This window comes from Ranitomeya variabilis, chromosome 3 (assembly GCF_051348905.1).
Source record: "Ranitomeya variabilis isolate aRanVar5 chromosome 3, aRanVar5.hap1, whole genome shotgun sequence".
Lineage (NCBI taxonomy): Eukaryota > Metazoa > Chordata > Amphibia > Anura > Dendrobatidae > Ranitomeya > Ranitomeya variabilis.
Genome location: NC_135234.1, coordinates 786,670,101 through 786,686,610, shown reverse-complemented (window position 1 = coordinate 786,686,610; position 16,510 = coordinate 786,670,101). Strand labels below are relative to the sequence as shown.

At 47.7% G+C, this 16,510-nt stretch overlaps 1 protein-coding gene across 1 annotated transcript in view; it reads right to left on the bottom strand.

Moving 5' to 3' along the window:
- Positions 1-1,425: 1,425 nt before the first annotated feature.
- LOC143817527 (tyrosinase-like) overlaps positions 1,426-16,510 on the bottom strand; it is a 197,109-nt gene continuing 182,024 nt past the window's right edge. The window contains exon 5 of the mRNA XM_077299008.1: positions 1,426-1,802. Within this exon, the coding sequence (XP_077155123.1) occupies positions 1,622-1,802 (181 nt within the window). The 3' untranslated portion in view covers positions 1,426-1,621. The remainder of the gene's footprint in view (positions 1,803-16,510) is intronic.

Genomic DNA, 16,510 nt, shown 5'->3' with positions numbered 1-16,510 from the left:
CAGGATGGATGCCTCTCCTATATTACAGAGGCCTCTCCTATATTCCACAGGATGGAGACCTCTCCTATATTCCACAGGATGGAGGCCTCTCCTATATTCCATGCATGAAGGCCTCTCCTATATTCCACGGGATGGAGGCCCCCCTATATTCCACAGGATGTAGGCCTCTCTTATATTGCACAGGATGGAGGCCTCTCCTATATTACAGGGGATGGAGGCCTCCTATATTACACAGGATGGAGGCCCCTCCTATATTCCACGGGATGGAGGCCTCTCCTATATTACAGGGGATGGAGGCCTCCTATATTACACAGGATGGAGGCCCCTCCTATATTCCACGGGATGGAGGCCTCCTATATTGCACAGGATGGAGGCCTCCTATATTACACAGGATGGAGGCCTCTCCTATATTACAGGGGATGGAGGCCTCCTATATTACACAGGATGGATGCCTCTCCTATATTCCACGGGATGGAGGCCCCTCCTATATTACACGGGATGGAGGCCTCTCCTATATTACAGGGGATGGAGGCCTCCTATATTACACAGGATGGAGGCCTCTCCTATATTCCACAGGATGGAGACCTCTCCTATATTCCATGCATGAAGGCCTCTCCTATATTCCACGGGATGGAGGCCCCTCCTATATTCCACGGGATGGAGGCCTCCTATATTGCACAGGATGGAGGCCTCTCCTATATTACAGGGGATGGAGGCCTCCTATATTACACAGGATGGATGCCTCTCCTATATTCCACGGGATGGAGGCCTCCTATATTGCACAGGATGGAGGCCTCTCCTATATTACAGGGGATGGAGGCCTCCTATATTACACAGGATGGATGCCTCTCCTATATTCCACGGGATGGAGGCCCCTCCTATATTCCACGGGATGGAGGCCTCCTATATTGCACAGGATGGAGGCCTCCTATATTACACAGGATGGATGCCTCTCCTATATTACAGGGGATGGAGGCCTCCTATATTACACAGGATGGATGCCTCTCCTATATTCCACGGGATGGAGGCCCCTCCTATATTACACGGGATGGAGGCCTCTCCTATATTACAGGGGATGGAGGCCTCCTATATTACACAGGATGGAGGCCTCTCCTATATTCCATGCATGAAGGCCTCTCCTATATTCCACGGGATGGAGGCCCCTCCTATATTCCACGGGATGGAGGCCTCCTATATTGCACAGGATGGAGGCCTCTCCTATATTACAGGGGATGGAGGCCTCCTATATTACACAGGATGGATGCCTCTCCTATATTACAGGGGATGTAGGGAAGCAAGAGGGGGAGCATGGGCGGATGTGCCTTCCAATGCTCGGCTGAATGTTAGTCCTAGTCTGTCCTGCTGCTGCTCTCCTCGGTGTCCGGAGGGAATATGAGCTCCAACAACAATAATGACAACATGCAATGTATGCAGAGATCACTTTATTGTGCAAAATCGCCATTCACATGTGATTTATTATTGATTGGTGATTATTGATTGGTTGGTGATTATTGATCTGTGATTATTGGTTGCTGTTTTTCTGCCCCTTTGCTCTGGTGGATTTTCAACATCTGTAATTCGGGGGTCCAGCTGCTGGTGTCCATTTTCTGATCAGATCATTTTAAAGGCCATTATAAACTGAATAATTTGCGCCATATGTACTGCTTGGGACGCACATACGCCGCTGTTGCCGACACGGCAGGAATGGCAGGATGCAATCTGTAGGTCGGTGCCCATAGATCGTATTGGGGGGATAACTGTTTGGATTTAGGTTCCGCCTCACTATGTAAACGTCAAATATCCTGGAAAGTTAAAGAAACACGTTAGAATCGGAATATGGAGCAACAGCAAACACGTCGAGCAGAGTGTCCTCACAGTCTCCGCCACCTTCCTCCAGCTGTATGTGATGCCACCTCACATATATACCTGTATGGCTGCTGGTCCAGCCCACATATATACCTGTATGGCTGCTGGTCCAGCCCACATATATACCTGTATGGCTGCTGGTCCAGCCCACATATATACCTGTATGGCTGCTGGTTCCCCCACATATACCGGACTGACTGCTGATCCCTCAGAAATATGGGACTGACTGCTGGTTCCCCCACATATACCGGACTGACTGCTGTTCCTGCCCACATATATACCTGTATGACTGCTGGTCCTGCCAACATATATGCCTGTGTGACTGCTGGTCCTGCCCACATATATACCTGTATGACTGCTGGTTCCCCTACATATATACCTGTATGGCTGCTGGTCCTGCCCACATATATACCTGTATGACTGCTGGTCCTGCCCACATATATACCTCTATGGCTGCTGGTCCTGTCCACATATATACCTGTATGACTGCTGGTCCTGCCCACATATATACCTGTATGGCTGCTGGTCCTGCCCACATATATACCTGTGTGGCTGCTGGTCCTGCCCACATATGTATCTGTGAGACTGCTGGTCCTGCCCACATATACCGGACTGACTGCTGTTCCTGCCCACATATATACCTGTATGACTGCTGGTTCTCCTACATATATACCTGTATGGCTGCTGGTCCTGCCCACATATTTACCTGTATGACTGCTGGTCCTGCCCACATATATACCTCTATGGCTGCTGGTCCTGTCCACATATTTACCTGTATGACTGCTGGTCCTGCCCACATATATACCTGTATGGCTGCTGGTCCTGCCCACATATATACCTGTGTGACTGCTGGTCCTGCCCACATATACCGGACTGACTGCTGTTCCTGCCCACATATATACCTGTATGACTGCTGGTCCCGCCCACATATATACCTGTATGACTGCTGGTCCCCCTACATATATACCTGTATGGCTGCTGGTTCTGCCCACATATATACCTGTATTACCTGTATGGCTGCTGGTCCTGCCCACATATATACCTGTATGACTGCTGGTACCGCCCACATATATACCTGTATGACTGCTGGTCCCCCTACATATATACCTGTATGGCTGCTGGTTCTGCCCACATATACCTGTATGACTGCTGGTCCTGCCCACATATATACCTGTATGGCTGCTGGTCCTGCCCACATATATACCTGTGTGACTGCTGGTCCTGCCCACATATACCGGACTGACTGCTGTTCCTGCCCACATATATACCTGTATGACTGCTGGTCCCGCCCACATATATACCTGTATGACTGCTGGTCCCCCTACATATATACCTGTATGGCTGCTGGTTCTGCCCACATATATACCTGTATTACCTGTATGGCTGCTGGTCCTGCCCACATATATACCTGTATGACTGCTGGTACCGCCCACATATATACCTGTATGACTGCTGGTCCCCCTACATATATACCTGTATGGCTGCTGGTTCTGCCCACATATACCTGTATGACTGCTGGTTCTGCCCACATATATACCTGTATTACCTGTATGGCTGCTGGTCCTGCCCACATATATACCTGTATGACTGCTGGTACCGCCCACATATATACCTGTATGACTGCTGGTCCCCCTACATATATACCTGTATGGCTGCTGGTTCTGCCCACATATACCTGTATGACTGCTGGTCCTGCCCACATATATACCTGTATGGCTGCTGGTCCTGCCCACATATATACCTGTGTGACTGCTGGTCCTGCCCACATACATACCTGTATGGCTACTGGTCCTGCCCACATATATACCTGTATGGCTGCTGGTCCTGCCCACATATATACCTGTATGGCTGCTGGTCCAGCCCACATATATACCTGTGTGACTGCTGGTCCTGCCCACATATATACCTGTGTGACTGCTGGTCCTGCCCACATATATACCTGTATGACTGCTGGTCCCCCTACATATATACCCATATGGCTGCTGGTCCACCTACATATATACCTGTATGGCTGCTGGTCCTGCCCACATATATACCTGTATGTCTGCTGGTCCTGCCCACATATATACCTGTATGGCTGCTGGTCCTGCCCACATATATACCTGTATGGCTGCTGGTTCCCCCACATATACGGGACTGGTTGCTGGTTCCCTCCACATATACTTTACTGACTGCTGGTCCCCCCACATATACTGGACTGATTACTTGTTCTCGTACATATACCGGACTGGACAGATCTGCTGATTGCACATGTCTGTGCCATTTAACATCTGTCTGCTGATTGCATATGTATCTGCCTGTTACTATCTGCTGATTGCGCATATATCGGTCATTGACCCTCTTTGTGCTGATTGCACACACCTCTGCCTTTGATAATCTGTCTGGAGATTGCACACATTAAAAACAGTAAAGGCCCCGTCACACATAGCGATTTACCAACGATCACGACCAGCGATAAGACCTGGCCGTGATCGTTGGTAAGTCGTTGTGTGGTCGCTGGGGAGCTGTCACACAGACCGCTCTCCAGCGACCAACGATGCCGAGGTTCGCTGGTAACCAGGGTAAACATCGGGTTACTAAGCGCAGGGCCGCGCTTAGTAACCCGATGTTTACCGTGGTTACCAGCGTAAATGTAAAAAAAAACAAACAGTACATACTCACCATCTGATGTCGGTCAGGTCCCATGCCGTCTGCTTCCTGCTCTGACAGTGCCGCCGTACAGTGAGAGCAGAGTGCAGCGGTGACGTCACCGCTGTGCTGTACTTTCACTTTCACTTTGCGGCGCTCAGTCAGTGTGGGAAGCAGACGGCAAGGGACCTGACGGACATCAGATGGTGAGTATGTACTGTTTTTGTTTTTTTACATTTACGCTGGTAACCAGGGTAAACATCGGGTTACTAAGCGCGGCCCTGCGCTTAGTAACCCGATGTTTACCCTGGTTACCAGTGAAGACATCGCTGGATCGGTGTCACACACACCGATTCAGCGATGTCAGCGGGACCTCAACGACCAAAAAACGGCCCAGGCCATTCTGACACGACCAGCGATCTCACAGCAGGGGCCTGATCGCTGGTACGTGTCACACATAGCGAGATCGCTACTGAGGTCGCGGTTGCGTCACAAAACTTGTGACTCAGCAGCGATCTCGCTATGTGTGACGGGGCCTTAAGCTATGGCTTAGGCTAAGTTCACATTAGCGTTTGAGTCTGCAGCGTGGTGCTGTGGACTTCTTTCCTGAAGCTCTGCCTACTTCCGCATGCGTCCTGCGTACCTATCTTCAACATTGTGTATGCAGGGACATGCATTGTATGCGGATGCGTCCACATGTGTCGGTTTGATGTGCCCGCAGATCGCAAGAAAATGCAACATGTTGCGTTCGGCGGGCACGTCAAAATGATGCACACGGACTCATCCGCATACAATGCATGTCCCTGCATACACAATGTTAAAGATAGGTACGCGGGACGCATGCGGAAGTAGGCAGAGCTTCAGGAAAGAAGTCCACAGCACCACGCTGCAGACTCAAACGCTAATGTGAACCCGGCCTTAGAGACCTCTTCAGATGGGCCCCCAGCAGAAATCAGTGTCAGGGATGATATGTTGCTTTTCACAAGCGACTGTACCAAGTTTTTGCATTTCTTGTGCAATCCTTTTTGTGAAAGGGGGAATGAGTGTTTGTTTTTTTTTAAACAGAAAACAAAATTCCCCAAAATCCAGACATTTAACTGTGCATGTCATTAACTTTTTTTCATCTTTTGCAAACCCTTAGTATTAGTGAAATTTTGCGTCCGTACAAGCCACACCAATGTGTTGCAGGTGCTCGATTTTCACACGTATATCTGCCTGGTTTAGAGAACAGATTTCAGCTCGTCTCATCACTCCTGTCTCACGGTGATCAATAGTTAACACTGCACATTTCTCTTCTACATTCCCATTGTCTACATCTGGAATCTTTTCTTTGTTTGTGACACTAAGCGCCTACCTATTCATTAATAAACACCATAAGCAAAAACCAACAAAAATCCAAGTGACATCGTATTAATGAGTATGAAAGCATATTAGGCAAATATTGTCACTATAAATAGGACATGTATATGGCCAATCATCAATTTACCAAAACTAACAACAACGCGAACAAAGGATGATAAAAAGGCCCAAGTATGAAGAGATAGATTTTATTCAACACAATTTTAAAATACAAACGTGTAAATCGTGGATAAGACCACAGTGCAAATAGCAATGGAAAACGGGATGGGTGCACCGCGACTGGATATAAACAGATTACAAATACAGTTGTGCAACATTGCACATAGATAATAATACATAATTTATACCTCCATATATAGCACATTTAGTCAATATTAGCACCAAAAATCGTAGTCAGGAGTAAAATGACGACGAAAAATCATACAAGGGGTGATGTGGTGACCGCTGGCTCCTTTCTATACCCCCTGCTAGCTGGACGAGCATTTGGCATTTCTCCAAATTGGTATGTTGTATGATTTTTCGCCGTCATTTTACTCCTGACTACGATTTTTGGTGCTAATATTGACTAAATGTGCTATATATCGAGGTATTAGAATAAATTATGTAATCTATTTATATCCAGTCGCGGTGCACCCATCCCGTTTTCCATTGCTATTTGCACTGTGGTCTTATCCACGATTTACACGTTTGTATTTTAAAATTGTGTTGAATAAAATATATCTCTTCATACTTGGGCCTTTTTATCATCCTTTGTTCGCGTTGTTGTTATTCATTAATAAAGCAGACATCTTGCTTGGCTCACCATGGTATGGTGGTGCTATCTGATTTCCCAAGATCCTGCAAACAAATCCTGATACTTGGAGTTCAAAAGGCAAAGAAGAGGCGATTCCACTCACACTAGCATTTCTAGTTACATCAGTTTTGAGAAGGTGTGTTGAATTTTATTAAAAAAAAATAGATTTTTTTATTTTTTTTAAAGAAATTCTAGACATTTTACTGTACATGTCTGTGTTTGCTCACTTGTTTTACTAGTCCAGTTTGGCAACCGTCCTTGCCACACCTATGCTGCAGCATCTTGCTGCTTTAGCCGGTTTTGACATGTACCTTACTACTTTCATCCTTTTTGTGAAAGGTGGAATGATTGGGGTTAGTAGTAGTAGCATTTTACAAAATAAATGGCAAAAGAAAAAAAAAGCTGCAAGAAGCCCCACCGCCGCTGCCATCAGCCGTCCTGGCAATATATATTTCCCTTCTTTCTGTTGATATGCTGGATGTGATGAAAGTCTGACTTTGTACTTGGACGTGGCAGAGGACACGGGTCATACACAGGGCTGTGTTGGTGGCTCCATAAGTTGTGGTAGCACTGACAGTGGCAGCCAAGATGGTGGTGGCAGCTAAAGTCATGACAAATCTAGAGGTGTCAACCAAGTCAAGGATGGGGATGATGGTTGTGTGGTGGGCAAGACCTGGGAATTAGAACTAGGCTGTGGAGGTGATGTCATCTGAGAAGATGGGTGTTGGCATCAGCGATAAACAGTGGAACAGATGTCTGGTCAGAAGATCTTCCGTGCGCAGACGTGATGCCACAGGTGCTGTTGGTGGTGGTGGTGTTGAGTCCTAGGTACAGGTATCTGGCTATTTCCACATTGATAACAATTACGTTTTTGCAGTGTAACGGTGGTGGACTGTGCTGTCACATTCCTACCCCTGGAGACACCGTGTTGTGTGTGTATTATGTCGTGTGTAGTGTGAGTTTTAATGTGATATAGTTCTGCATATTGTTATAGGTAATGTAGCAATATATAATATAGGATGTAATAATTCTCACCAAGGGAGGAAATGATTGAGGAAGAAAAGGTGTTTGGGAATTTAGGAGGCAGCGATCAAGATATCTCCGAATTTTGGATTACAAGACCACGAAGACCAGCAAGGACTCAGACTTTAAGGTTGGACTTAAGAAAGGCAGATTTTAATAGACTCAGAAAGAGGGTAGGAAAGGTCCAATGGCTGGATGTTCTAAAGGATAGAAATGTCCAAGAAGGATTGGAGATTTTACTAAATGAAAATCTCACCTCACAATCAGTAACAATTCCGAAAAGAAGGCAGAGTTGGAAGCATTTAAAGAGACCAGGATGGATGAACACAGGACTTAAAATCACTTGTTAAAGAGGAAAAAATACATTTAGATAAACTGTAAAGCGGGGGCATATCTAAAGAAGAGAATAATGCTGTCTGCAGAGTAAGCGTTAGAAGGGCTAAAGCCAGTAAAGAAGTGAGGCTTGTAAGCAGGGCTGGCGTCAGCATCCGGTGCCCCCAGGCATATGTTGGGGACATTGGTGCTTTATGTTGGCCCAGTACCTGTGCCAATGACGGTGCCCACGAGTGACCCTCCGCTTGCTCTGGGCTCTGGCACTTGCGATACTCAACTCTCCCCTCTTCACTGCTGCGGAGTCTTCCACATCTTCTGACTGTGACGTTCAGGTCAGAGGGCGCAATGATGTCACTATTGCGCGCTCCCTGACTGAGCAATCACAATGCAGAGAGACTGAAAATGCCGCAGTGGAGGAAGCGGGAGAGGTGAGTATCGTAAGTGCCGGGGCCCCGAGCAGTCACAATGCAGAGAGCCAGAAAACGCCACAGCGGAGGAACTGAGAAGGTGAGTATCATAAGTGCCGAGGCCCTGAGCAGTCACAGTGCACAGAGCCGGAAGATGCCGCAGCGGAGGAACCAGGAGAGGGGAGTGTCGTAAGTGCCGAGGCCCCGAGCAGTCACAATGCAGAGAGCCAGAAAACGCCACAGCGGAGGAACCAGGAGAGGGGAGTATCGTAAGTGCCGAGGCCCCGAGCAGTCACAGTGCACAGAGCCGGAAGATGCCGCAGTGGAGGAACTGGGAGAGGGGAGTATCGTAAGTGCCGAGGCCCCGAGCAGTCACAGTGCACAGAGTCGGAAGATGCCGCAGCGGAGGAACCAGGAGAGGGGAGTATCGTAAGTGCCGAGGCCCCGAGCAGTCACAGTGCAGAGAGCCAGAAAACGCCACAGCGGAGGAACTGAGAAGGTGAGTAACATAAGTGCCGAGGCCCTGAGCAGTCACAGTGCACAGAGCCGGAAGATGCCACAGTGGAGGAACCGGGAGAGGGGAGTATCGTAAGTGCCGAGGCCCCGAGCAGTCACAGTGCACAGAGTCGGAAGATGCCGCAGCGGAGGAACCAGGAGAGGGGAGTATCGTAAGTGCCAGGGCCGTGAGCAGTCACAGTGCAGAGAGCCGGAAGACGGCGGCGGTGAGGAGTCCGGAGCAGAGCAGCAGCCGTGAAGAGAGCGGAGGATTTCATTTTAATTATTACTTTTTTGTGTAATATTTGGAAAAATATACGGGGCCCATTATATATAAAGCATCTTGTGGGGTCCATTATATATGGAGCCAATATGGAGCATTTAATGGGGCCAAATAGATATGGAACATCTTATGGGGCCAATTAGATATGGATCATCTTATGGGGCAAATTAGATATGAAGCAGTATATGGGACCAATTAGATATGGAGCATTATATGGGGCCCATTCTTTTTGGAGCAATATATGAGGCACATCATATACTGTATGAAGCAATATATGGGGCTCATTATTCTGTACTAGATTGTGGCCCGATTCTAACGCATCGGGTATTCTAGAATATGCATGTCCCCGTAGTATATGGACAATGATGATTCCAGAATTCGCGGCAGACTGTGCCCATCGCTGATTGGTCGAGGCGACCTTTATGACATCATCGTCGCCATGGCAACCATTATGACATCTACGTCAATACTGTGCCCGTCGCTGATTGGTCGAGGCGAATTCGCGGCAGACTGTGCCCGTCGCTGATTGGTCGAGGCAACCTTTATGACCTCATCGTCGCCATGCTGTGCCCGTCGCTGATTGGTCGAGGCCTGGCGGCCTCGACCAATCAGAGACGCGGGATTTCCAGGACAGACAGACAGACAGAAAAACCCTTAGACAATTATTCTGTACTAGATTGTGGCCCGATTCTAACGCATCGGGTATTCTAGAATATGCATGTCCCCTTAGTATATGGACAATGATGATTCCAGAATTCGCAGCAGACTGTGCCCGTCGCTGATTGGTCGAGGCAACCTTTATGACATCATCGTCGCCATGGCAACCATTATGACATCTACGTCGATACTGTGCCCGTCGCTGAATCAGAGACGCGGGATGTCTACGTCCTTTATGACATCATCGTCGCTGTGCCCGTCGCTGATTGGTCGAGGCCTGGTGGCCTCGACCAATCAGAGACGCAGGATGTCTACGTCCTTTATGACATCATCGTCGCCGTGCCCGTCGCTGATTGGTCGAGGCCTGGCGGCCTCGACCAATCAGAGACGCGGGATTTCCAGGACAGACAGACAGACAGACGGAAAAACCCTTAGACAATTATATATATAGATGGAGCAATATATTGGACCCATTATTCTGTATGGAGTGTAGTGAGTGCAGCGGTGTCCTTGATGTGCAGTGGGAAGGCAGTGACCAAGGAAAAGTTCAAAATAAAGTCCTGTTTATTGTACAGTGTACTCACAAACAGAAAGTAAACAAGTCCTCTGGTACACAGCCGGGAAAAACGAAGACAGTATGCGACCAGTTGCTGTGGACAACTACACCACCATGTACGCTGGGGTGCCAGGCTTTAGGCTCTGCTTGGCCCCATGTTGCCTCGCACAGAAGGAGCTCTGCATAAGCCTCCTGCTTGGTCTGCTTCATAGACCAACACTGACACACCCAAACCCTCCTGCAGGGTTTTTTTTTACTCTCTGTGACCACAAGTCTTTCCAGCGGATCTAATACACCTCTGAGCGCATCCTGGGGGACACATAGCGACCCTCGCATATGACACCAGTCACTGCCTCACATACCACCCCCTCTGTTCAAACTTGTGGGGTTGAACACCCGATAGGGCATGCGCATTTCCCTGTGATTTCCCCGCCCGATGTTCCACTGAGAAACTGAAGTTTTGTAGGGACAGGAACCATCTGGTGACTTGGGCATTCCTCTCTTTTGTGTTTCTCATTCAGACGAGTGGTGAATGGCCAGTTACCAAATGAAACTGACGCCCGGGCAAATAGTAGTGTAGGGACTCCAAGGCCCGTTTAATCACCAAGCACTCCTCCACTAAGCTATAGTTTTTCTCTGCATGGGTCAGTTTCCTGCTCAAGTAGGTGACTGGATGCTCATCCCTGGTCACCTCTTGTGACAGCACCACTCCTAGGCCTACTTCTGAGGCATCGGTTTGTATTAGAAAGGTTTTCTTCAAGATGGGGCTGATGAGGACCGGCTGTCCACACTACGCCGACTTCAGCGACTGGAATGCTTCCTCCGCTTGAGGATTCCACCGGACCAGTACCATCTTCTTACCTTTCAACAGGTCCTTTAGGGGTGCTGATTTCCCAGTAAAATAGGGTATAAACTGGCGGTAGTACCCAATGATGCCAAGGAATGCCCTCACTTGTTTGGTACTTAAGGGCTTAAGCCAGTTTTGAATGGCCCCAATCTTGTTTACTTAGGGCTTGATAACTCTGTGGCCAATCACGTAACTTAAGTATAGGGCCTTTGTGAGGCCTATCGTGCATTTCTTTGAGTTCGCTGTTAACCCCACGATTCTAAGATACTCCAGCATGGCTTGTACCTGGGACAAATGGATATCCCAGTTGGTACTAAAGATGACTATGTCATCCAAATAGGCATATGCATAATCCCGATGAGGTGCTAACACAGTGTTCATCAGCCTCTGGAATGGCCGGAGCCCCATATAACCCAAAAGGCAAGACGACATATTGATAGAGACCCTCTGGCATTATAAAAGCAGTCTTTTATTTTGCTGACTCTGTTAAGGAAACCTAGCAGTAACCTTTTGTGAGATCCAGTGTAGTGAAGTACAGGGCCTCCCCCAGTCTTTCAATTTGCTCGTCCACCCGTGGCATGGGATAGAGGTCAAATTTTGACAAATCATTTAACCTCCTGAAGTCATTACAGAAGCGTAATGACCTGTCTGGTTTTGGAATTAGGACAATGGGGCTGGCCCACTCACTTCGGGACTCCTCAATTACTCCCAACTGGAGCATTTGCTTCACCTCAGCCGTGATTGCTTGCCTTCTGGCTTCTGGCACTCGGTACGGTTTCATCTGTACCCTTACCCGGGGCTCGGTGACAATGTCATGTTTTAACACAAAGGTCTACCCTGGCAGCTCTGGGAATACATCCGTATTGCGCTGCACGAGGGCCCGAGCCTCCCATTGCTGCTGTTTGGTGAGAGCATCATTTATTTGAACCTGACCCCTTGCTGTGACCTTGGCCAGTGCCAGAGGGACCCCCACTGGCACAACTGGAGTCACCTCTGCGACCAAACATTCCCAGTCCTTTCAGGCTTTCTGCAGATTGACGTGGTATAGTTGCTCGGGTTTCCTTTTCCCGAGTGGTACACTCTATAATTCACTTCCCCCACCTTCCCCCATATATCATAAGGCCCTTGCCACTTGGCCATAAGCTTACTCTCTGGGGTGGATACTAGTACCAACACCCGGTCTCCTTCTTTAAAGGTCCTGACTGTGGCCCTTTTATTGTACATGCGGCTCTGCACAGCCTGGGCATTCATTAGGTGCTCTTTTACTATGGGCCGTATGGCCGCAGTCCTGCGTGCTTGCCACGTGCTCAATTACGCTTCAATGCAGAGTGGGCTCCTGTTCCCACGTCTCTTTAGCTACATGGAGTAATCGCCTCGGATACCTGCCACATAACAGTTCAAAGGGGGAAAAACCTGTGGACGCCTGTGGTACCTCCCAGATGGTGAACATCAGATAGGGCCATAACATGTCCCAATCCCTCCCATCCTTGGCGACCATCTTTTTGAGCATGGCTTTGAGGGTTTTATCAAACCTCTCCACCAGCCCGTCGGTTTGAGGGAGGTATACCGACGTATGTAGCTGTTTAATCTGGAGCAGCTTACATAGCTTCCTGGTTACCTTGGACATAAAAGGAGTCCCCTGACCTGTAAGGATCTCCTTTGGTATCCCAAGGTGACAGAACATTGCAAATAGCTCACGGGCTATTAGTTTGGCCAAGGTGTGTCGGAGTGGTATTGCCTCTGGGTACCGGGTGGCATAGTCTATGACTACTAATATGTGTTGGTGGCCCCAAGCGGATTTTACTATTAGCTCCACCTAGATCCATCACAATCCGCTGAAAAAGTACCTCTATAATGGGCAGAGACACCAATGGACTCTGGTAGTTTGTGGTGGGTGAGGTTAGTTGGCACTCCGGGCACGTATCGCAGTACTTCTGGACCTCGATGTAGATTCCAGGCCAAAAGAAACACTGAATATGCACTCCAGAGTCTTTTTGCCCCCAAATGCCCCCCCCAGCATGTGAGTGTGGGCCATGTCGAGCACAGCCCTATGGTAGGATTGGGGCACTACCCGTTGTTCTACCACCTCATCCCGGATCTTTGGGTTCTGCGCCCGGAATACCATTTATCCTGGGAGGGTTAACCCTGGTCTCTCACAAAGATCGGAACAGGGGTAAGTCTCTTCCCAATACAGTCCCATAAGGAAGAGTCTTTACTACTCCCACCACATGTTTTATCTCTCCACACGGGGTGGAAAGCATAATCTCCGCCTTCGGGTACTCTCACAGGTCCCCATGTATGCACACCACCCTCACCCGCACGGTTTGGTACCTGTAGTGGTAGAGCAGACTGGCTGGGCATACATAGATACACGGCGCGTATACCCACAGTCCATGGGTGCTGCTGTTAGGGGGCAGTTGGCAGCTACATGTCTTGGCCCTTGGCATCGCCAACAGTTAACAACTGCAACGTGAGGGAACCGTGGGGCTGATTTAGGGGACACGGGTCTGTTGTCACTCTCCTTCCAAGATATCCCCTCGGTACGGGCACATTCCGTATTGGCCCTGGTGGCGGGTCGTTTGCTTTTCCCAGGCTCCTGGGTCAGTGGGGCCTTACGTGACAGCCGAAGTGGAGCAGGGTCCTGTATAAAGTCCTGAGTGGCTGTATACCGCACTATCAGTCCTACCACCTGGTCCAGAGTTCCCGGGTTCCCTTGTCCCACCCAATGCTGTATGGCTGCTGGCAGAGCTCTCACCAGCCGGTCGACCACCACCCTCTCCACTATCTGAAGTGCGGTTAAAGTCTCAGGTTGGAGCCACCTTTTCACAAGCTGCATCAAGTCATAAAACTTACACCGGGCAGGCTGGGATTCCACAAGTCCATAAAAAAACCCGTTGGGCTCTCACGTAGGTATTAACCCCCAGTCGGGCAAGGATCTCACCATTTATCTTAGCGTAGTCCTGGGTGTCCTCTCGACTGAGATTTAAGTAGGCCTTTAGCGTGTCACACCTCAGGAACAGAACCACCACTCCTGCCCACTGGGACATTGGCAGGTTCTCCCACTCTGCCGTGGGCTCATAGGTGGAGACGAACGCTCCATGCTGTCTTCCAGACTCAGTTTCCTCAAAGCTGAGCGAACCTTGTCTCGGACATCGCAACGTCCCAATGTCACTGCTGGAGGTGCCTCACTCAGTGCTTCAATTTGCTGCAGCAAAAGGTTATTAGTCTGTTGCTGTTGTTGCTTTGTGAGGACCAGCTGCCTCAAGATCTCCTCTATTTTGTCCACAGGCCTGGGCTGCAATGTGGCAGGCCTAATGACAGAAAAGTTCAAAATAAAGTCTTGTTTATTGTACAGCATACTCACAAACAGAAAGTAAATGAGTCCTCCGGTATGCAGCTGGGAAAAATGAAGACAGTCCGCGACCAGTTGCCGTGGATGACTACACCACCATGTAGGCTGGGGTGCCAGGCCTTAGGCTCTGCTTGCCCCCATGTTGCCTCACAGAAAGAAAGAGCTCTGCACAATCCTCCTGCTTGGTCTGCTTCCAAGACCAACACTGACACACCCAAACCCTCCTGCATGTTTTTTTTTTACTCTCTGCCAGACTCTGTGGCCATAGGCCACTTGTAAGATCCGGGCTGGAAGAAACGGACCAGCCCCACTACCTTCCTGACGTCCTTTCAAAAATAAAAGCCCACACCAGGTTTTCTTGAACAATTCTTTGGTCAAATAACTTGACCAGGTTCCAGCTTACTTTTATTCTGCCTTGTGACTCACAGGCATCCTGCTGTGACCACAAGTCACTCCAGCGGATCTAATACACCTCTGAGCGCATCCTGGGGGACACATAGCGACCCCCGCGTATGACACCAGTCACTGCCTCACATACCACACCCTCTGTTTTTTTATCTCTCTGCCAGACTCTTGTAAGATCTGGGTTGTAAGAAACGTAAGCTCTGGCAAAAATTAAGAGACCACCACATCAAAACCCTGTCATGGGCAGCCCAATCTTCAGACCTGAACCCCATTGAAAACCTCTGAAATGTAATCAAGAGGATGATGGATAGTCACAAGCCATCAAATAAGAAGAACTGCTTAAATTTTTGTGCCAGAAGCAGTGTGAAAGACTGGTGAAAAGCATGCCAAGACGCATGAAAGCTGTGATTAAAAATCATGGTTATTCCACACAATATTGATTTATGAACTCTTCCTGAGTTAAAACATTAGTATTGTTGTTTCTAAATGATGATGAACTTGTTTTCTTTGCATTATTTGAGGTCTGAAAGCATTGAGCTTGTTTTTTTAATTTTGACCATTTTTCTTTGTCAGAAAAAAAATAAATTTATTGCTTGGAAATTGGAGACATGTTGTCAGAACATTAAAGACTAAAAGATTAATTTACATTTTAATCAAAATATGCATATAAAGAGAAAAATCTGACAAATTGAACATTTTGCAGTGGTCTCTTAATTTTTGCCAGAGCTGTATATGGGGCTCTTTATACTGAATGGAGCAATATATGGGGTCTATTATTCTGTATGAAGCAATATATGGAGCTCATTATTTTGTATGGAGCAATATTTGGGGCTCAGTATTCTGTATGCAGCAATATGTGAAGCCAATAATACTGTATGTATGTATAATACTGTATGGAGCATTATATGGGGCTCATTATTCTGTATGGAGCATTATATGGGGATTATTATTCTGTATGAAGCAATATATGGGGCTTATTATTCAGTATGGAGCAATATATGGAGCTAATTATACTGTATGGAGCATTATATTGGGTTTATTATACTATATGGAGCAATATATGGGGCTCATTATACTGTATGGGGCAATATATAGGTCTCATTATTCTGTATGGAGCAATAAATGGGCCTCATTATTTTGTATGCAGCAATATATGGGGTTCATTCTGTATGTAGCAATATATGGGGCTCATTATTCTGTATGGAGAAATATTCGGGGCTCAGTATTCTGTATGGAGCAATGTGAGGTGCCAATAATACTGTATGGAACATTATAGGGGCTCATTATTCAGTATGGAGCATTATATGGGGATCATTATTCTGTATGAAGCAATATATGGGGCTCAGTATTCAGTAAGGAGCAATATATGGAGCTAATTATACTGTATGGAGCATTATATGAGGTTTATTATTCTGTATGGAGCAATATATGGAGCTCATTATACTGTATGGTGCAATATATAGGTCTCATTATTCTATATGGAGCAATAAATGGGTCTCATTATTT